At 42.0% G+C, this 22,170-nt stretch overlaps 1 protein-coding gene across 9 annotated transcripts in view; it reads right to left on the reverse strand.

Annotated features, from left to right (window-relative positions):
- The window catches only part of ZDHHC14 (zinc finger DHHC-type palmitoyltransferase 14), a 148,047-nt gene that overhangs the window by 123,223 nt on the left and 2,654 nt on the right, over positions 1-22,170 (reverse strand). For 7 of the 9 annotated variants that reach the window (XM_068938615.1, XM_068938611.1, XM_009687151.2 and 4 more), the window contains exon 1: positions 3,201-5,362. The exons of 1 other annotated variant lie outside the window; for it this stretch is intronic. In XM_068938615.1, coding sequence (XP_068794716.1) covers positions 3,201-3,451 — 251 coding nt within the window. In that variant the 5' untranslated portion in view covers positions 3,452-5,362. Of the gene's footprint in view, positions 1-3,200; positions 5,363-22,170 lie in introns of those variants that run through there. One more of the 9 variants, XM_068938613.1, reaches the window with a different exon arrangement.

The raw sequence follows: 22,170 nt of genomic DNA on the forward strand, positions 1-22,170 counted from the left end.
GAGGGAAGGGAAGCAGGCAAATATACATATTTCAACTGCCTGAAAACTTGAGTTGTTTTTTTTTTTTAAACAAGTTCTGCCTTACCTCTTCTAAAATGAAAAAGAAGAGTGAAATGATGAAGTAGTAGTGATATATTTGGGGAAGATGAGAGAGAAAAGTCAGCAGAGAAAAAGAATAAAAACAGGAGCTAGTAGGGGCATGAGAAATTATATAAACATAAATATGAAAAAACAAAGATTAGAAAGCCATGGTTCAATGTTAAAAGCTATACAGGTCGAGATGTATTATATAAGTTTGTTTTGGAGAACCAGTTTTGAGTCAGGGAAACTTACTTCTCCCCTGGAGAAGATTCCAAAGCACAAGAGAGAGAGCTGCAGATGAACAGGTGTCAGAAGAAAATAAAGGACAGGAAAGGGGAGAAAAAAAAAATGTACGTAAAAAGAACAAATGAAGTCAAAAGGATACAGAAAAAGCGTCTGTTAGGATGATGCTTTCTCAAGAATTAGCTGTCAAAGCTCTTTCTTTCCTACTCCGCCTCTTTACTACCTGCAACTGGGAAACGACTTGGAATATTTGTATCTATTTTCCAGTTTCCAAAACCCAAGTGAACAAAACCATTTCTTTCAACCTTAGCGAAAAGACCAAACAATTCCAAAACCAGAAAGGATATCTTTCTTTTCAGTGGCAGTTTAACCTTACAGTTTAGATAAAGCATATACCAGTTTAAAATGTGTCTTGGGCCCTTGGGTACATGAAGGACTGCAACACACCTCTACCATATTCTGTGAATCGCTGGTTTATGAGTAGTTTCACAATCAAATCAGTCAAATAATAAAAATGACATTCTAACAACTTAAAGACATTCTTGACTGATCAATAAATAGCAACCCCAGACTACTAAGTGACACAATTAGAAACTGCCTCAAAGTAGCACTTTTTGATCAAGAAGACACTCTCCTTCTGTCTTCATTAATGTTATCAACCTCTTGTGGTGTTTACAGACTCACTGAATACCATTCTCAGAATCTAATCCTTTCTTTAATTAGCCTTCAGAGAATGAGTAATAATTCCTGTGCAAATGCCTTCTGAAGACCAAAATCCACCTTATTATTATAAAAATGAAATATCATTGCCACTATTTCGAATTTCCTTAAAAGGAGAGTGCAAGTGATACAAGAACGACACAAGTACAATACACATACATACAACTTTATATAGTTATAAAGTGAAAGATTTTTCCTTGTGTCAAGACTTCCGATTAGAATAAGCACCCATTATCTATCACAATGCTGCAACTTGGCTGCAAAGACAGTTCATTACGTAGAATCACATTTCAAATAAGCTCAAAGACATAATATAAGTTGAAGCGTTTGACTCTCAGAGCAGATAACGTACATTAGCAATGAAAGCAGAAGCTTAATGAACAGCTAGCAGCTTATCCTGCTTTAGCAATTCTGAACCATGCAACGGAAGAGAGTATTTTTCTTTGAAGAATCCGAGGGTATAATATGTTTACATAAACTCCAAATGGTGGCTTAATAAATGAGTTTTACAATTACAACCATAAAACATTACAGTTTTGATTTTTCATTTACATTCTGGTAATTGCAAGAAGTCCAACACTTGCCTTCAGAGGCTCTATTGAAGGTGATGACATTGCACACAGATCCAACTGTCAGCCCACGTAGAAGAGCTTGCCAAATACATCATGGCAAATACAACAGAGTAGCACCCAGTCCTGATGCAATACTATCAGGATGCACCTTTAATACTTCTTGAAATCAGAAAAGTAAATACAATTGCAGTACATGGGCACCACCATTCAAGGTGCTATCTCAACTACTCACAGGACGTTTAAGGAGGTTCATAATGGCTGCAGTAAGGCTTACAACCGATAAATCCCTCTCAAGTCATCTGGAACACACTGAAGACAATTCATCCGCTGAGCTCACATATATATTTAGTCTCTGGTCACCTGCTGAACATTTTTACCTTCTTAACTGCTACCACGATGTTCAGATGCTCTGCTTTTAACTGGGACCATTTAGAGTTTGCTAATGTCACTATCTCCTTCCTTAAAGGCACCAAGTAAATGGCGTTGTTCAACTGTATCACTTGACAAAGTGAACAGAATTTTTAGAAGCAGCATCTAAATTTACTTATGACTAACAGTTCCTACTCAGGAAAGTTGTAAGAGCTGCATACATATTTTTGAAGAATTTTCTTCCTGCTACAAACCAGCAATTAAGCTAAAACAGTTTTAAAAAGCTACAGTAGCACTAACCATTTTAAAAGAATTCAATTATTACTATAGCAAGCCTTTTGGCAATGTGAGCACCTTTGTCATTGTGCTTTGAAAAAAAATTCTTTTTCAGTTGAAATGTACTTTCCATATCAAGTGCTCAATTGTTCATTGTCATGCATAGTTAATTTAACTACTCCAGTATAAGCACAAATTCATTATTTCTGATTTGCTGGCACTGTGCGCTCATTTTATGTATGTGAAAAGGTTTCCTGAAGATTCAATGCAACAGAGAAAAAGACCCTAAGAGGACACTGGAAGCCTGCTTAAAAAAACATTCTAAAACAAACATAACTTAAAATAGGATCACCAAACTCACGTATAACAAGTTAGCATCACAAAGTAATCCTGTTACCTAGTGGTGGAAAGCTAGGTGCATCTGAAATTGTACAGCTTCCAGTTTTTTAATAACTTGGAATTCTTAACCATGAGCTATTAAACGACTCTAGCTTATAAATTAGGCTTTTTTTTTCCTTCTTAACGAAAAAAATTGCTTTTCTTACATTCAATTCCATGACAAAGGGTCAGTATTTTTGCACCTGCCAGTTTTGATTCTCAAGAGAGTAACTGATAGAGAAGGAGCTGCATCATTTCCTTACGATACTAAACCTGCTGTTCCACACTCCTCCTCCAACATGGAAAAAGGCCAAGGAAACCTGCACCATAAAAGCACTACAACCTTAATTGTCAAACCCCAGCTTTCCATAGAGCCCAAACAGGACCATGCATCTCTCAGCATCTTATCAGATTGTACTTCAATTATATAAGCCAGCATTAGCTGAATCCAACCAGCATCCTCTAAGACATCTGGATAAATACACTTGCTTTGCTTTCAGCCAGAACATTAATAAATACAGGAAGAGAGAGGAACAATATGAAGACTTTAATGCCACTTACTCAAATGCAAAGAAGAGTCCGCTGGTAACCAAGATGAGAACAAGAGTCAGGTAGAAGACTCCCGTCTGCCGAGCCATCATGATCCTCCCATTGCAGAAGAATTTGTTTCTTCCAGGAAAAACCTCCCATTTTCTCTTGGGAACTGATTTCTTTTTCTTATGGGGAGACTCCATGGGAGACGAAGAGCTGTGTGTGCTGATCTGACTGTATTCACAGTCTTTCATGGGCCCACTACCACCTCCAGGAGTCATCAAGAGAGAGTAAAGTGTGGGGAGAACCCCACCGAAAAATATACACTCTCTATATATATCTCTCTCTCTCTATACGAGCAGATAGTCTTCCAACTAAGATCACCCTCTCCACCAGCCCCAATTAAAAAACAAAAACTGGAAAGTCTGCTACCAGGCTAGCGATAGGTGTATCATGCAAACACCACTTAACTCTCGAGAAACCAAAGCTGTCATATTAGAAATGCTTGAGAGGGATCCTTCCTTCCTCCACCAGTAACAAAACCATGTAGGACAATCCTCTTGAAACCATCTTATCACAAAGGAAGCCCCCCCCAAATCTGCAAAACAGTTTGGCTGTCAGAAAAATATAGTCTTTCTTTCAAGTTTGTTTTCAAATGGGAAGGGTTTTCTTTCCCACGTACACCCCAAGAGATCTCTCCGAGGGTCAAAAGGTTGGTCAAGGCAAGCTTTAGCAACCGAGTCTCTCATTCATTGAGATTTGTTATAATCCTCCTTCGTGCAGCAGATTTCACTGCTCAAAACAGCATTCCTAAAACGTTCCCTCAAGAGACACGCGTAACAAATCATTAAAAAAAAAAAAAAGGAGGAAAAAAGAAAAACACGCTGCAACTCCGGCGTGCGAGAAACACTTCAAGATCTCTTCTTCCTGAAGCTGTAATTCAATGGGAAGTGACCGCCCGGCCGCCGCTCCGCGCAGACCTGGGGCGGGGGGGGGGGGGGGGGGGGAGGGGGTCACGGCTCACCGCGGGCCCTTCTCCCCCTTCGCGACAGATTTTCCTGAGCCGGACACAGTCCGCGGCAGGGCCGCTCCTCGACAGCCACCCGCGCCTCCGGCACAGGTCTTCATCCTCCCGCAGGCACCGAGCGGAACCGCTTCCCCGCCTCCCTGCCCGGCACGGCCCGCCGTTTAACCGCCGCCTGCCGCTACACTACAGGTCCCCGCCGCCGCCGCATGCTCCCCAACGGCTCAGCCCCCGCGGGGACGAAGGGACGCCAGGCAAGACCAAGGCTCCGCCGCCGGCAGGAGACCTCTGCCGCGACCGCCCCGTCCCTTTACCGGCCTCTCCGCCCGGCGCCGCCCGACGCCGAGGCGCAGGCTCTCGCCCACGGCCCGCGGCGGTGCCCCGGCATCCTGCCCCCTCCCTCCCCTCGGCGCAGGGGCGGCCTGTCGCCCGCCTCGCCGCTCGCCTCTCTAGTTTTGCTTTCCTCTCGCTCGGAGCGAAGTGAGGAAAATGCCCCGTTCCCTCTTCGCACGCTGGAGAGCGGGGACTTTCTGTCTTCCGTTGTTTGTTTTTCCTTTTTTTTTTTTTTTTGAGCCTTTATCCAGGTTTATCCCCCGCAGCCAGACCCAGAGGCAGCAGCAGCCACCTCTTCATCTTCAGGGGGAGGCGATAATCACGCCCGCAACGGCAGCCGCCGGAGCGGCAAGGGGGAGGGAGGCGGCGACGGCAGGGACCACACACACACGCACGCAACCGCCGCCTCGGTCGGTCACTTCCCGGCGAGAGGGCAGGCAGCTCCCTCTCACCGCCCGCCGGCGGGGACGGAGCTCAGCCCAGCGTTAACTCGTCCCCATCGCCGCTTCCGCAGGTAGCGGCTTCCCGGCCGGGCTGGAGGTGAAGCGGGGCGAGCCGGGCGGCGAGTGCCTGCGCTGCAGCCCCGCTCCCGCCCGCCCGCTCAACCTCGCCTCTCCCAAGCCCACGTAACCGCCCGCGCGCCGCTTCGGCTCGGCTCGGCTCGGCTCGGCTCGGCACGCACGCACGCACGCGCGGGGCGAGCACACGCCGCTGAGGCCCGAGCGATGTCTCCGGTCAGCCCCGGACGGCGGCAACCCCGTCCTCCCCGGCTTGAGCTCTCAGGCCGCAGGCGGACGGCTCCTGCGGCCAACGTCAGGGAAAGAGAAACCCCGCCTACGCGGCCCGACCTAACGGGACCGCCCCCCTCCCCGTGCAGGCACATACACACTCACTCAGGGACGCGCCCCTCCTCCCGCCGGGAGTTGTAGTTTCCCCGCCCTCTCCGCGAAGCAGCCCCGGAGGAGGAGGGCGGCGGGAAGGACTGCACGTCCCAGCATGCCTTGCGAACTCTCGGGGAGGGAGGAGCGCGGGCAGAGCCCGGGCGTGCGGGGGCGGGGATCCCCCGCGGCCGTTGGGAGGGCGGGTGCTGCCTCGCGTGGGGTTTGAGTTAACTTCGCCCGCCCCGCCCCGCCCCCGCCCCCGCCCCCGCTCTGTTTTCCCGTTCTGCGGAGGGCCACCTCCTGCCCAGGCAGCCCTGCCTTGTCATCCTGCCTTCCTCCGCCTCCTTCGGCACGTCTGCTGCTAGTGGGTCTTGTCCGGATTTGCATTTCAGTTAGGTCTGCAGGCCAGAGCTGCAGCCCCCACTCTGTTCTGCTGGGCACTGCTTTTTAGCTATCTGACCTAACCACTGTTTTTTCCTAACTCGCCCACTGAAGTTAAGCACTCTTCTCTTCATAAGAGAAACAAATGGGCCAACAAACGTCCTTCCCTCCTCCTCATGCACTTACATGCAAATGTTTCCCAGTTGTAACATCAAGCACACCCCACATTAGAGTAGCCTAGTAGACACTCTCCTGCTAGGCCCAGCACCCTGTTCATGAACACACAGGAATCTGTTTGGGAAAGGTAAAGGCACGTAGCAAAGAATATGGAGGAGAACCTCCCTCTGCAAGGGGTAAAGGAGGAGTCCTTTGGCAAGCGGGCAGAAGGACATGAAACCATTTCATAACAACATCCCTCTTGCAAATGCTATGGCATCCCTTTGCAGCATGTAATAGATGGAGCTGCGTTATTCCTTCCCATCTCCTCCTCCACTCCCACGCTTCACTTGTCAACAGTTTGCTTGCTATCTCACAACTTGGACGTCACAGCGTTATTATTATTTAAAATACTCTCTGTAAACAGCTAATAACTTCTCTATCTTTATGAATTCAGCATCAATATGTTCCAGCACAGAGCTGCAGAAAGAAATGTTGTGGTTCACTGACAAGCATTTTTAGTCTTCATCAGGTTTTTATTAAGCATATTGCTGGAGATCTGTCTTCAGTGCTTTGACAATATTAATGATTGTTTGATGGGAAATAGCACTGTTCTCTCTGGAGTTTATGGAATATTTTAGGCAAACGGAAATAGAGCAAATAGTTTATGTAAAGATGTCATTGTTGGCTTATATTCACAGGTAGCGCTCAGGCTAATTTCATGAAACGTTTGTAAACAACAGCAGCCCCTCATGTGAGCTGCTGTCTTACCCCCCAGTATTTCCCTTGGGTTTTGTTTAAGACACTATGGCTGTAAAGTGAAATTCAGTGATGTTAATTGAGCGAAATACATAGATGAATCTGAGAAGTGCCTGGAAAAATAATTCTAAAGGTCAAATTCAGAGAACACACTCTTACTTTCAATAGCAGGTCTACTTTGCTGTCGCTTCTCTTCCCAATTCTATTACCATCATCCAGTGCTGCACATGGTACTTTTCACACGGTCACCTCTTCCACTGCCTATTCAGTACCAGTATTGTGTCTGATCCTGTTATCTTAAATAGCTGCACCAGCAGTAACACTACCTTGCTTCTTTCAAATTGGTCTGTGAACATCTTGCAACTTAGAGTGTTGCTGATGTCCTTTTAAAAATATTAGGAACACATTATCTTCCTTAACTATCTCCTTAAAGTTGCTTTTAAAGCCATTTGAACATTCATCTCCAAAAAGACTTTATATAGCTAATATTTCAGACAGTTTAACATTATTATCGAAAGCACTTGTTATTGTTTATTGGCAGTGTTAATGAAAATTGGTTCGAGGCCCTGAATAGATTAAATCATAAACAACAGGTAGGAAGAATAAATTCTCTCTTCATAAAACTTCCTAGGATCACATGTTATAGTATGTATTCTTCTCATTTCTAATCATATTTTTGACTCAGGCTGATGTCATGCAATGATGGATATGTTGCAGCAATGTATACTTAGTTTTAAAAAGGCACCCTATCCTTTTGTTGGGAAAATGCTAATGAAGGAGCTGTGTCCTCAGAAGTTGCTATTACCCTGTCTTCACTGTGGAGGTGTCATAAAGGCAAGTCTTAAACGGGGAAGCTAATTTGCTGAGATAAGTCACCTTACATATACAGAAAATCTGTTACCATTCTTCATGACAGAATCTACTTGACTATGTCGTAAGCATATCAGACAAAGCATACAAGTGATTAAATAAACACAAACTAGGAAATTACAGCATTTTGTACAAGAGATATCTGTACTCCACATGTCCTACATTGCCAAACCAATTGCTTTTACTTTCAACCAAAAAAAAAGGGGGGGGAGTGATAATTATCAAACTGAAAGATCTTCTAATATCCTCACAGGCTGAAAGAAAGCAAGGCATTATTGTGGACACATTTTCCACGTTTTTCCACAATTAATTTTGAAAAGCAAGCAAAAAAAAAAAAAAATCAAACAAATTAGTGATAATATTGTTGTCATGCCAGACTTGGAAAGAAGCTCTGGAGATCCACACTTGCTGTATACTACATAAGCACACCACATATGCCAGTTTGCAGTCAGCAGTATTTACATATATCAAGTTTTCTACAGTACACTTTTTTCCCAACCAAAAATTTTTCTCCTCCTTTTTCTCTGCCACTGCTTAGAAGTAATCTCTCTCTCTGCCACTGTTTTGCCAATGAGCCATCAGTTTAGAGTCTTACTGATACAAACTAAAGTTTTGTGAAAGTACCCCATTTCCTTTCAAAAATGTTTTGGGTAAACTAGAAATATTATTATATTTTATAAAAGTTGGCAAATAGCTTCAGAATAAAAGTTTTTTTTTTCCTATTACTCCCCCAAGAAACTAAATATTTCAGCTTTCTAACTTTAATGACATTTTATATAAAAGTTTGAGCTTAATTTTGTTTAAATGATTCTTAACAGTCTCTCAAAATGAAACTACATTTTTTGGATCACATAATTTCATTTTCAGCTTTCTGGGCAAAACCAAAAAAAAAGTTATTTTATTTGCACAATTTTAGCATCAGCAGCACTGACCTCTTCTGTAACGATAGCTTTCTTGTTCAGTTGGGCAGCCATAGCCTCAGAGAAAATTGTCCAGCTTAGAACAGTTGATTTTAAAATTGTCAGTGCAGTAACTCTTAAAGACTGGATAATATTAAACACTGGAGAACACAGCAGAAAAAGAAGAGAGAGTGAGAATGCATGCCAGAATCAATCTCCAAAGCATGCAAAATTAATCAGAGGTTTTCATTACTACAACATGATCTGCTCAAGTAGGTCCAAAAAGCTTCTAAGTGTTTTTTCAGTCCTGCTTTTGCAAGAGGAACATGACTGGACTTTTATTCTATAGCCTTCCAACAAAGCGTTACAGACTCTTTTCTGTGGCGGGCGAATTAAGTGCGCCGAAGCAGGTAAGGAAACTTTTCCCTGGCGCACTCTGGAGAACAGAATCAAATTTTGTATTTATGTTTCTCCACTTCTTGATAAAACCATATCTCATGGTTGGATTTTTTTCCTGTTTTGAATCAGTAGAAACATAGTGGGTTTATAACTTAGAAGTCTGAAATGACTTAATCGTATAGAAATATTCCAGATTCTATAGTTTTCCAACTTACGACCTTGATTTCTTAAAATACAGCTTCACTGCTTTGGACAGAAATTAAAACCTATGGATATTTTCATTTACTCCAGCAGAATAAGATGGGATTTCTCCTTAAAATGCATTCAAAGTCCAGAAATTTTCAGAAATGGGCATGCTCCCGTGATCAATGACTGCTTCCAAAGTTCAGGAGAAAACAGTCTCAAATTCTTATGATTTAAACTGAAAAAATAAACACAAGCATTGTGTGATGTCACCACTGTGGTATTTTAACCCTATTTAACATTCCTCTTCTCTTGCTCTAATTTGAGTGAAGGAAAGAAGAAAATCTTTCGTTCTGGGAAGCTCATATAGAACACAAGCTGACCAAAGGAAAAGGTTTGGGAAGTACAGCTATGTAAGAAAAAAAAAACAAAATTGTCAATGCTATCCATCTTGGAGCATGTAAAACATTCACTCACTGGAGCCAGGAAATAATTTTCCTCAGTTTTATATAATGTATTAGTATAGTATTGCTCAAACAGTTGAGTGAATTGTGGTTTGTGTTTTGCCCCCCTGTGAACAACCTTGTATTCATCACTGCTTGATGCAGAACAGCATCATTCGGTTGATCTGCCTCATACAGAATTTTCTATATATTTAATTGAAGGTCAAACATCCATATTACTGATTCTTGATTACCTTGGTTCATAGAGCTTTATCCTAATTCCAGTTCACTGACGCGTTACTTTTTCTTCACTCAACTTCCTCTTTAAAACCACATTTTTTTCTACAATATGTACAGGAAATGAGCTTATAATTTCAGAGAAATAAACACATGATCATTAGGTCATACCCACCTTCGTAGCACATCTGCTTTCTGATTTCTAGGTCTCTCTTTTACTGACCGTAAACTCTTTACTATTGAGACAGGCCTCATTTTCTTTTGTTTAGTACAATGCCAAGTATACAATTAATATTAACACAAGTGGCTATGTGAGCAATAGAAGAAATGAAACTGGATTTCCTTTCTGCATCGCAATAGCCCCGTTGTCCCCCACGGGCCACATGACACTCCCCACGTGAGGGAGGAATCATACACTGTAGCTAATCAGGAGCTGTACGCATACAGACCGTCCAGCTGGCTGCTGCCAAGTGACCCAAAGTGAAGTTAAATAAAATGGCCGAGGAGCTCACTATCATCAAAGGAAGGTCTCCCTTACCCTTTCCCCTCTCCTAAACTCATGGCGACAGCGTGCTGCTGTCCTGTCCTTTCCTTTACTCAGACCCTTCCACCCTTTCTCTTGCAGTCTCTGCCCTGCTCATCAGAGCTTTTGCTGACCCGTCCTGGCACAAAAGCATCGGCAGGAAACTCTTCACTTTTTTTCCCCACCCCGAGTTAATTTTCTGCCATTTTAGCATGCTGAAATGGCTTTGTGAAGAGGCTTTGTGCTGTGCTTTGCAAAGCATCTAGGCCGGGGAGGAGGGAGGAGCAGGAACCCAGTGCCCAAGGAAGGGGGTAGGGAAGGGCAGGGGACAAGGATGGGAGCACTCAGTGGCCCGCAGATCAGTGTAGGCTGCCACTGAACTTCAGGCTCAACACATCAGCTCATGGAGGCCTCCCTTAGGTGCAAGAGCTGGCAAAAAGGGAGAGGAGGCAACACACAGCTTGAAGACAGAAAGGGAAGCGAGAGCAGGATCTTCCCCTTTTAGTAATGGTGAACTATTAGTTAAGCCCAAGCCACCTCCTACTGACTCGTCTCATGACGGTAAAATATAATGACCAACACATTGTCCCACAGGGTGGGCATTAATTTGCCTTTCTCTCCTCCATTGTGATACCTATTATCATGAAACTTGTAAAGAACTTAATTACATTTGAAACTTCTACCCCTTTCCTATTTAGCTGAACAAGTTCCAGATCTGTCTTTAGGGAGAGTCTGACAGACTGACACACTAAACAATTGCATAAGTTCATCCCATAGGAAACAAAACAAAAAATAATAAAATACACACCTACAAATGGTCATGTAGTTAAAGAGATGCTGTCAGCTGCAATTATTTTAATTGACCAATTAAAATGTTTGGAGATAGAGCTCTTTAAATAATATCTCCTGCTTAAAAGAATATCCCTTTTACACATGTTCTTTTTTCCTCCTATTTCATTCTTGGGGCTACAGAAAGGGCTCTGGTAGACCAAAGAATAAGCTCAAATATGCTCAAGCTTATCTTATGTACAACCTTCTCCCCCCGCTCTGTGGGTTTCCCTGCTGCCTCTTCACCCTTCTTCTCTGCTGCCACATGAAGCCTCACAGGACTATGGAAAAGCAGGAACTTGTGTTCTGCAGTGGAGTGCAGGAACGTGATGTCATCCTGCTCATGCAGGAGCGTGACACTTATTTTGAGAAAAACCTTCTTTTTAATTATAGTCATAGGTTGTTTCACCATTTAGGACTACACACTTCAAGAATTCACAGCAGGGCCATCCTTTGCTGTCCATGGAACATGTTCATGATGTGTTTGTATAGATTAACACAAAATATATAGTAACATAAAATAGTTTTCCTGGAGGAATTAGGCAATTGGAGACTTCTGAGAATCCCAGAGGGGGGCTATTTGCATCATTAAACACTTAACTAGGCTGCCTGAAAATGGAGCTAGCTGCTTTTGAAAATCTCTTTAATACTTCATTGTCAAAATTCAGCATCATTAACCGGGAAGATTCAATCTTATATCACTGCTTTTCTCTCATTCGTTTCCTTTGCTCCCCTACTTCTTTCCCTGCTTCAGCTTGTGTTTTTGTCTCTTATACAACCATCCTCTGTCAACCTATATGCACTTTCTTTCAGCAAACAGCAATGTTCCCCTTGGGTTTCGTACCCACCCTGCTCTTTGCTCTTTCCCACCTTCCTACCATAAAACAATGAGCAACAAGAATAAGGGAGAACAGGTCACTTCACGTGTCTCAGAGCTATTGTTTTCGGGACAATAAGTCATGACAGACTCAGGGGTGCAGCACTGCAAGAACTGAATAGATATCAGATTTGGAAAGCTTGGGTTCTTTCCCCTCCCCCAAGCAAACAGAATAAGAAAATTATTTCATTTAAATGATAATTTATACTCTGTAGAATCTGAATATTCAATGAGCTTCGTATACAAAGGATTAGATATGACTCATGGATCATATGGCTGACAACACTGCGGTAGAGAAAGGAAGTATGACACTCAAAAGAAATGTGATACTGATTGTACACAAGTGTGGTCAGAGGCACAAAGCAAAAACACTTTTTTTCCCCTCTATTTTTGTTTATTTGTGTTTAGTAATCATTTCCTTATTTCTGCAAACACTTAAATGGATGGGCTTTGCTCTGCTCAAAAGCTTATGCCTGACTAGGTACCTGTTTATGACATCAGGGTCTTAAAATTTACCTATATTGGCAGCTGCAGCATTTTCTGATGGAAATGTGTTTTCAATTCAGAAATGTGTATTTCATATCACAGTCAAAATAGTGAGTCACTTTTAAGTATTCTCTGAAGTCTGCATTCTTCAAATATGTTCAAGTGGGCCTCGTAAGACGTATTTCAATTTTTTCCTATAAGATTATTACCATTAATTATTTTAACTAGTAATTATTCTTCCAAAAATTCAAGAGCTACTTTTTTTTTTTATAAGAGAAAGCATGGGATTGTTTGTAAGATTAAGGCAAGGTTTTGGCCAAGATTCTGACAGAGTGACTTGTAAAGACTTCAGAACATATGCTTTTTGCACCCAAATAGGAGAATGAGTTTATAAATCTGGATTTTCCCAGAATTAGTTTATACTAATCTACTAGCATTCATATAAGTGAATTCTGATGAGAACATGCTGGCCTGTGGCATAATTATATCTTAAACCAATAAAACTGTAACCAACAAATCCAGAAAATCCATTCAAAATTCTAAAGAAAATTATTCATGCAATAAATAATATGCAAAGCTTAGTCTTGGAAGCATTATGAATTTGTACATATTATTTGATTAGAAGGAGTGAACAGTAGCAGGAATATGACAAAAAAATCTTAACTTAGAAGAAAATGAAGTTAGGAGAACAAATTAAACTCTGATTTGATGTAAAGACAATGACGTTACTTACCAGTAACAATAGTTCTTCCAGATGTGTAGTCCACATATTTATTCATACCACAGGTGTGTTTAAGTAGAGAGCAGAGAAATTTTTTCACTTTGACTAATACTGGGGTACACGCAGACCTGCCTTCTCTCTAGCTCAGAGCATGTGAAGTGGAACATCCCAATTCAATTGCTTCTTAGCCTCAAAATCTCAAGAGACTGGTAACATCAGAAGGAAAGAGAACAGGAGGTAAATGTATGTATGTATGTATGTATGTATGTATGTGTGTGTGTGTGTGTGTGTGTAAATCACCTTGAAGAACTTCAATTACTAGTAAATTTATCTCATTGCAAAGATAAAAGGGGACTCTATCTTTGAATATCTATGAAATAGATATTCACATGTGCTATTTATAAAGTGGGGGTATATTTAGAAGGAGGAAGCCTTCAAAATACCTATAGTGAGGAACCTCAGAGTCCTTCATGCAAACAGTATCAGCCCTGGACGCCTCAGAGATGGTAGATACTCGGAAAAGTTATGGAAGAAGCTTCAAGTGGCTGCTCGGAGGTGAGGATTAGGGGCTGAAGACATAAAGGAGGGGGGGGAGGAGGAGGGAAAAAAGGCTGACAGCATCACTGACTGCCCTTGGAGAAACTCCAGGTGATTTCTAAGGGACACCTTACTCAGAAAGAACATTTTGTAAGGGGAAAGCATAGGAACCTGCATTTCTCCCCTTTCAAAGGGAATTGCAACCAGCAAGGATTCCTCCATCGAGGAATGTAACAAGAAGCAAGTTACTAGTTGCATGAAGAAATAGCTCATGGGATTCACGAGAACCCAATTTAGCCTCCATTTTTTGTGACTCTCACCCAGAGTCAGGCAAATCGGTGCAGTTTCGCTTTGGGTATGCAGGTCAAAGCTAGGGCTTTCCTGAGCAGATAGGTTTCATCCTTTCTTCATATTGGATGAAACATATTTTAGTGTAAAATCCATCCTACACTCTTTTTTTGTCTGCATAGCATACCACAACCCTGTCAACTACACAAGACCCTTGCCTGCTCTAACCGCAACACCAAACCACAACACGCTGCTCAAAATAAACCTAACACACATCATTAACCTTTGCATCATACACTACAAACATACCACACCTGCTGTTACTTTGCTTGCTGTAGTTGCTACTGTACCTGTTCCTTGTGCAACAGCTCAAGAAGCCACGACAGCATCTCAGCCTGAGTCTGCCACACTCCAACGGATGGGGCCACATAAGCCATCTCTAGATGTTGCATCCCAACACCTTGCAGAAACTTCTAAGTTTACTTGAAAAGAAGATTTTTTTAAAGTTTTGCAAGGACATTAACCAATACTTCTTGGCTTAGAGAAAGGTTCTGCACCTGGGAGAGTAGAGTTCCCCATGGGACCATGTAATGCTCTGTATCTGGGATAAGCAGTGAAAAGTCGAGACTCCTTGGACACAGGAGATCACATCTGAGATGCGCCTGTCATCCAGCATTAGCATTCTGGGCACCTACATGTACTCCGGATGCATCTGGTGGGCTGCCTGTTTAGCCTCAGCAAATCCATGGGGGGAGGGGGGGGGCGTTTGTTTTCAGTTAAGATCTTCAGAGACGTTCTCCAAATCCTTTATCCGCAAATAATGTGCTCCAGCAATGCTGAAAATAGTCAGCTCTTTCCCTCGTGTGGAATCCTCAGCTGCAGGGAACAAAAGATGAGATTCCCACTCCCATAGGCTGTGTCCATATAGTTCTTAATGATTACACTAAGAGAAAAACTATCACTTTCAACTCTCTAGTCCTCTGGTGCAGGCAGCTGCCGTTCTCTGCCCCTCTGCAGAACCTCAGCTTCTGGAAAGTCACAGAGCCTGTATTTACCTGAGGCGCTGCAGCTTTTTTACCTCAGCTGAAACGTCCATAGTCGGCCAGCCTGCATACACACAGCCTTGTGATGATGGACTGTGCGCTCAGCTCGCTGACCACATGCAGAAGGGCCTTCCAGGATACAGAGGATGCCAATTTCCCACATCCTGTGAGAATCCCTGGGACCTGCTGTATCTGACAACATCCCTGTATGAGGTGGTTGGTGAACCCTTCAGTGTGGATTAGCGCCATCAGATTATGCCTTTCAGGCCACCTAGATCCACCTCAGCACTGCTGCTGCCTCCATCAATCCTGAGCCCTGGGATAGCAGGCAGATTTGCGCTACCAACAGCATAGCCTCACAAGCAGCACCTGGGTCTGTAGGGCAGAAAAGGCACTACTTTAATTAACATCCACTAAAACCAGTGCTCACAGGGCAGAAGCTTTCTCTCCATACATGACAGAAAAAGCACTAATTTCCTTCCTTCCTCTGTACCTCCTCAAGAAGACAAAAGCATGGGTTTCCTGCCCCTCTATATACAAAAAGACCAAAAAAATCCAATCTCCTTGCTTCCTTTTCCCACCTCTTTCCAAAGCCATGAAAAGCACCAGTTTCTCTCTCCCCTTCACCCACTTTCCAAAGTATAAAATAACTCTCCATCTCCTGAACCCCTCGTAAGCTTAATTCCACTCCTACCTCTGAGAAGCTGGCAGTCTCAGGAGTGTTCTTTGCAAAGGCCAGTGGTCAGGCCTGTGCCATAAAAAGTTCATAGAAAAACAAAACCCAAACTTTCTCAGGCAGTATCTTGCTGCTTTCCTGCCTGCCCCATATCCCCTCCAGACTGCAGCAGCCCACGTTCCCTGCCAGACCTCTCTAGGAGGCCAGCTGGAGAGGTGGGAGGAAGGAAGTACAAAGAGCTCTCCAAGCCCTTACCAAGAGAGGGAGCAGAAAACTTAAAATAAAAGCACATTGTAAAATATATGCACACCTGAATGTAAAAATATATCTCATAAGTAGGACAGTAGGACATAAATAACCCCTCAGATTAAATAAAGCCAAATGCTTACACGTTAAGTCCCCATCTCTGATGTTGCTATGCAGATCACTGCAGTGGAGGGGCAGTTACTTCACTCACCATGAACGAGGGCTGCTCAGGCTGGAAGCTGTTTGGATGGTTCTGTTGCTTGAAGGGCTGACAGGGTAGGTGGCTCCTCCTTGGGTGAAGTTCTCACGGGGGTGAAGGTCAGAAGGTGCCTGAACAACTACTGAAGAGGATGGCGTTCAAGTAATAAAGCACCCAATCCTGCTGGTGGGTAAGACCGCACTCCCCTCTCCAGCCTCGCCAAGACCCACTGCCCCCTTAATAGCACTATCTATAACAACTTGGTAGCCTGCTGCATGTGGACGTTTTACCCTCTTCTTCAGTTTCAACAGTGAAAGAGAAGAACTGGATCAATTCAGATCAATTCTCCACAGCTTTATCACCCAGTGCTGGAATGCCAGGTTTCTGCAACAATGCTGGGGAGCCATGGCCACTGTCTTTTGAATCCCCAGTGCGGCCAAGAGCTTTTCATATCAGACCGAAGGGAGGAAGAAGAGAAGGAAGATCTTCAGTTCTATAATTTCTTTGAAAAATGGCCCCTGTCTGCAATGTGCTGGTTGCAGTGTTGGGAGATACTGCAGAAACCAAGGTTTCTGCTTATGGCAGGAAGAAGCCAAGTAGGTCCTGGAGTCTAGAAAGTGCCTGTTAGTTATCCTCAGCATCTATCAGGTCAACTATTCAGCGAGCATGCGCCTCAGATACTTTCATGTGCATATGCAGTATAAGAAGGCATCAACATAAGACAGCTAGAAACGTAGGAATGCTGTAGCAAGAAATATAGATGGCCAAAACCCAAATATGCAAAGCAAAGTGCTGTGTTGTTTGAAAAAAAAATCTTTGATCATGAAACATTTGTCTCTGTTAAGTAGTTAAGGGCCAAAATGGAGCAGAGCATGGTCCATCTTACATGAACATCAGCCAAATGCTAAGGGCAGCACAGAAGTGTGCACTCTACAGATACTCAATTTTCTCCTATCTAGAGTGAGAGAACTTACGTACCACACAGTCTGAAGAGAGAAATACAACTTTGCTGAAAGCAAAGGAGTTATTCTCTTGTGCTAGATCATGATTTGAACCAAGTTCTTATTACAGCAGTATGTTTTGAAGGAAAGAATATTTTTAAAAGCTTGAGTTTTCAAAAAAGAAAGGAATTCACTTCAGTGAGAAAAGGAACTTGTCCAGATCTTTTAATGTTCAATTAAAAAAAAAAAATCAAAAAGAGATTTTGTAATTTCTAGGCTCATAAAAAAATACTTGTTGTTTATATTTCTAGATATTCTCTTTTCAAATTTGAGTTAGAGAGGGAATAATAAAGATTTTAATATGTAAGGCTTTTCAATTTTAAATTTTAATCCAACCTTTTACACTTTGATTAAAAGGTTATTTAAAAAGTATAACTTTATAACTAAATAGCAAAGTTCCTCCCATCCCTAAGAACTCTGACAGCACTGTAAAATCCTTCATATAATAAATTGACTGAAATTCAGTCTATCAGAGGAGCACACTACACTGCCGTTTCAGCATTTGGTAAAGCAGAATGGATTGTATTAATCAGCAAACTTCTCCTTACAATCTCAGGAAACTTAGCTAACTAGAGGAACACTGAGAAATTGTCTTTGTGGCTCCAGTTCCTCACTGTATGGCCAGGTGCCACTTTTACACCCCCAAAAATATCTGAGGCCAGACCATGTTGTCCTGTCTCCTTCCAACCAGTGCAATAAGTGCCACAACCCATGAAGTATAAAAACTCAGAACTAATATTTTATTTTCTGTCAAAGAGAAACCTAGGAAGACCCCACCCAGTCATTACTCCATTTTCCTCCTTCTCCCCCCAAAACCCTTTGCCCTCCTTCCTATCAGGCAGCAGTACCCTTCTCTGTCAGCTCAAGGGATCAGCCTTCTTCACTAGAAGAGGTTTGTTTGTTCCCTTCACACCTGCAACCTCTTGCTGAACTGAAAGCATTTTAAATGTCAGCAGCGAATCAGATATCCTAGGCTGGTTGCTAGCACTTCTACATATTTGTTTTACGAGGTAGGTCTGGCTGACCTTCCAGATCTTCAAAGGCTTCATATTCCCTCTAACAGCGCAAGGTGTCTGTTTTCGCCCGGTAGGACACCAGATTTAACAAAATCTCCCTGACACACATACATCCATCATGTGTGCACATAGACGCATGCGCACACACACACATACACACACAAATGTCCCATCTGACTTTCCAACCAGCCAGCATTGCGTGGGGCAGATAGCTCACAGAGCTGTTTTATCTCCTCACTTATAATAAGATCAGGGCCATGGTTTAAACAAGATGTCAAAGAGATGTCAATCCTGACATAAAAAAATTAAACATTCTTTCAGCTCTGTGAATGCAGCAAAGCATTCTAAAATTAAGTACTTCTGTTTCTTCTCTAGTCCCTCATTTTATGCACTTTGTACCTGTTAATGTAACCTTACAAAGAGAGCAAAGAGGTTTGGAAAAGAAAATCTGCAGGTCAAGAAAACATACAGCATTTTTCTAGAGGACAAAATGCATTGGACAATGAGCACAGAAGGGGATGAGATGTCAACGGATAGTTTTAAGCTTTATTTCTGGTCCAAAACCAACGGCCTCCCTATAGTCTAATAGAATTATACACTTGAGTCTACCATTAATAGCATACATGGCGCCACTGTAATGAAAAATGGAAATTCATCATCTAATGATTTATCAAGTTCAGTTCAGTATTTCATGACAGGGTTTCCACAATATTACGGTTCTCAAAAAATCTCATGTCCAACTAACAGTGCTCAGTTAGACATTGATTCTGTAATAAAGTTGTGCACTTTACTTATTTTGGCAATGCTACAAGCGCAGAAGGGAGAGAGAAAGAGTATGTGCAGTGAAATATCCAGCAACATTTCTAATCTGCTTTGGGATCTTTAAGTTATTTATTTCATCTTTCCACCCTCTGGGATAAATATGTACCATGGAATATGTAAGCTTCTCCTGAAGAAATCTGTATTTTTAAATCCTGAGTTCTGTAGAATATGTAGTGAATAAATGTGAGCAAACAAAGATTGGATTTGAAGACCATTTCAGCAATAGGCTTCATTTCAGATCTGTGACCATGAATGAAAAGAATGCACAGAAAATAATAGTTAGTCCATTTTCTACCATCGATCCATGGTATCTCTGTAGTGCTACACAAAGTGAGCTTAGTTACTTATTTTTAAACCATGTACATTTAGTTTTAATGGTTCAGCTCTTCTTCAGTCACCAGTAGGGAGCCTTGTTACCATGGTAACAGCCAGATGGATTAATGCAATGTTTAGAGAGATACAGTAGTGCCAGATTTTGAGATATACGGTGAGCACTAATGTATTGCATACACAAGAGGGCATGCATGCAGAAAACCTCAGGGACAGTTTTCCACATGCACAGAGAGTGCTTTGACACACAATTCCCATCATATTTTGACAGAAAGCGGTCATCTATCTCCGTCTTACACCCTTCAAAAATACCCTCCTGAAGTCATGGATAGTTGCTTTCAAAACTTAAAATTTGTACCTAATGAGGCCTGTTAGGAAGGGCTGCTGACAACACCTAACATATGTAAACCACATATATTAGGCCATGAAGCTACTGGTCAGCTTAGAATCATGATCTATAGTCCACTTCTTAAAATGCAACCTGCCGCCTTCAATTGAGATCTTTAAGTTTTCCTGTATACTTTATTCACTGCTGGTCTTACTAATGAGAAAGAAATGCAAGGTATGCAAAAATCATCGAATTTTTACACAGCGCAGGCAGCTTGCAGATAGAGTAATTCTTCTTAACAACTTTCACACTTTCTTCTCTCTCATAACTCAATGACCTGCATCTTCACTGCCCATCTCACTCCTTTCCCTAGAGCTGCTAATCAGCTTTTCTGTTTTTAAAGGATACTTAAGAATACTTACTGGTTTATGTCACGTCAAAAAAACTCAGACAGAGATGAAATTAATGCAGGAATAAAATGTGAATGTTACACTATGAATCCCTGTCAGATCACCCTTTCGCCATGCTGATAAAACTAAGAGATCATGCTAGTTGCAGTTTTTATTATTCCATTTTACTCTCCATGAGATGTTTAAACCATTCCACTACCGCAAAACGTCTTCAATGCAGAAACCTGAGACAAGCTGCTACATTCATTGAAAAGCCAGGTATTTTTAAAAGACAATTTGACCTGCAGACTGAAATTCCAGCACAAACTTGGTGCTCTTAGAAATATTCTAAATGTGAAATCAGAAGTACTTTATCCAGATCACACTATTAATTTATGTTACAAGAATAATTTAATTAGAAATGTTTTTCATCCATCTACACAAAGTGATAATTATCATTTATCATGAGCCTAATATTCAGCTCTCCTTCCAGGCCTTTTTAAATTGTAATATTAACTACAGCAATTAAGCTCTATGACTGACCGCAAAAAGGCCTTTGGATATAATCCTCACTGAAGCTGATTAGGAGAAGCATACATTTCATATTCATGGCAATTATTTTTATGCTTAGATTTCTCAGCAGGTGATGTACTAGATATGAGTAAATGTTATATTGGTCAACCCCCAATGATTAATAAAATACTGGTCCAATTTCTTTTTTTTTTTTTTTTGTTTGTTTCAGCATTTTGCAACATACTGCCATTGCTAAGGGCCCCCAAACCAAAGTAGTTGGCCACATGAGGACACCCAGTGGCACGGGATTGGCATAGCAGTTCCCCAGCTGCTATGTCGGGTGTTCAGACACCTGCATAATGGCACTGGAGACATTTCTATCCCAGAGGGTTGGCCCGTGCTAATAACAGCCCTTCTGATACTCGCAGCCATCCTTACCTAGCGTATTAGATCAGATTCAGATGAAAGTGAATGAAACTTCAGGTTACATTTACCTGGTCCCTCCATCTAATCACACTGGATTTGTGGGGGCTCTACCCACACATACCAACTCACAGGACCACAGCATCACCCAGGCAGGAAGGGAGCTCAGGAGGTCCCAGCCCAATCCCCTGCTCAAAGCAGGGCCAGCTGCGAACTCCAACCAGGTCACTCAGGGCTTTACCAGTTGGATCTTGAAAACCTCCAAGGATGGAGACTGCATACCTCTCTGGGTAACCTGATCCACTGCCAGACCGTCCTCATTAGGAAAATGTTTTTATTATCTCAAGTGAGAAACAACTGGTTCTTGAATGAAGCCAAAGACATGGTCAAAGCTGACCCCAGACAAAACAGCAGTGGTTGAATGGCTAAGACTACAGTTTCAAACTCTTGTTTGCTAAAATCTCTGCCTTATTGATTCTAGAAATTAACTATATCCAGCTAGCCTTTTCTATTTAAAAACAATTAAAATCTTTAAATTTGGAAAGTGGTGAGTTTTTTGAAGAAAGCTCAGGACTGAACTTCTCCTTAAACAAGGGAGACAATCCTTAAACAATCCTTGCTTTATTCAGACACATACAAAATTCTTACGCTTTGCATGAGCGTCATTGTGCAATTATTCTAAGACCGTCTTTTCTAAGCTTTTCTGGAAGCCTTTATTGTTATTATTTGTAGTGAAACCATAAAAGAACTATAGTGTTAATGCTATTCTAAAACATGTCCAGTTTTAGAATGCTTTTTTCAAAGGAGGGAAGCAGACTGTAGGTCAGTAGTTGCTTTCCAGATTAGGAAAATGGAGTGAGTGATGATGAGTCAGACGCACAGCAGACATAATGCCTACTTGTTTTGCAATAACTGCTTCTTAATTGTGCAAAATTTTGTTTAACTGACACAGTACATGCACTACTAGGAAATGGTTTTGGATTGGTTTTCACAAGTACCATGAACAAGAAGTTTCCCAAAATACTAGATTTTTGCTTAGCAACCTAATCCCCTATAATTAGACCCTTAGTTACAGACTGTAAATGATGATAAAGAGGTACAAAGAAGGAAGCTGGAGAAAAAAACCACTGGTTTTGGATTTATTTACATCTTTGCTTTCTGCTAAAGTGCTGACTGTTAGATGCTAAAA

Source organism: Struthio camelus, chromosome 3 (assembly GCF_040807025.1).
Source record: "Struthio camelus isolate bStrCam1 chromosome 3, bStrCam1.hap1, whole genome shotgun sequence".
In the NCBI taxonomy this organism is placed as follows: domain Eukaryota; kingdom Metazoa; phylum Chordata; class Aves; order Struthioniformes; family Struthionidae; genus Struthio; species Struthio camelus.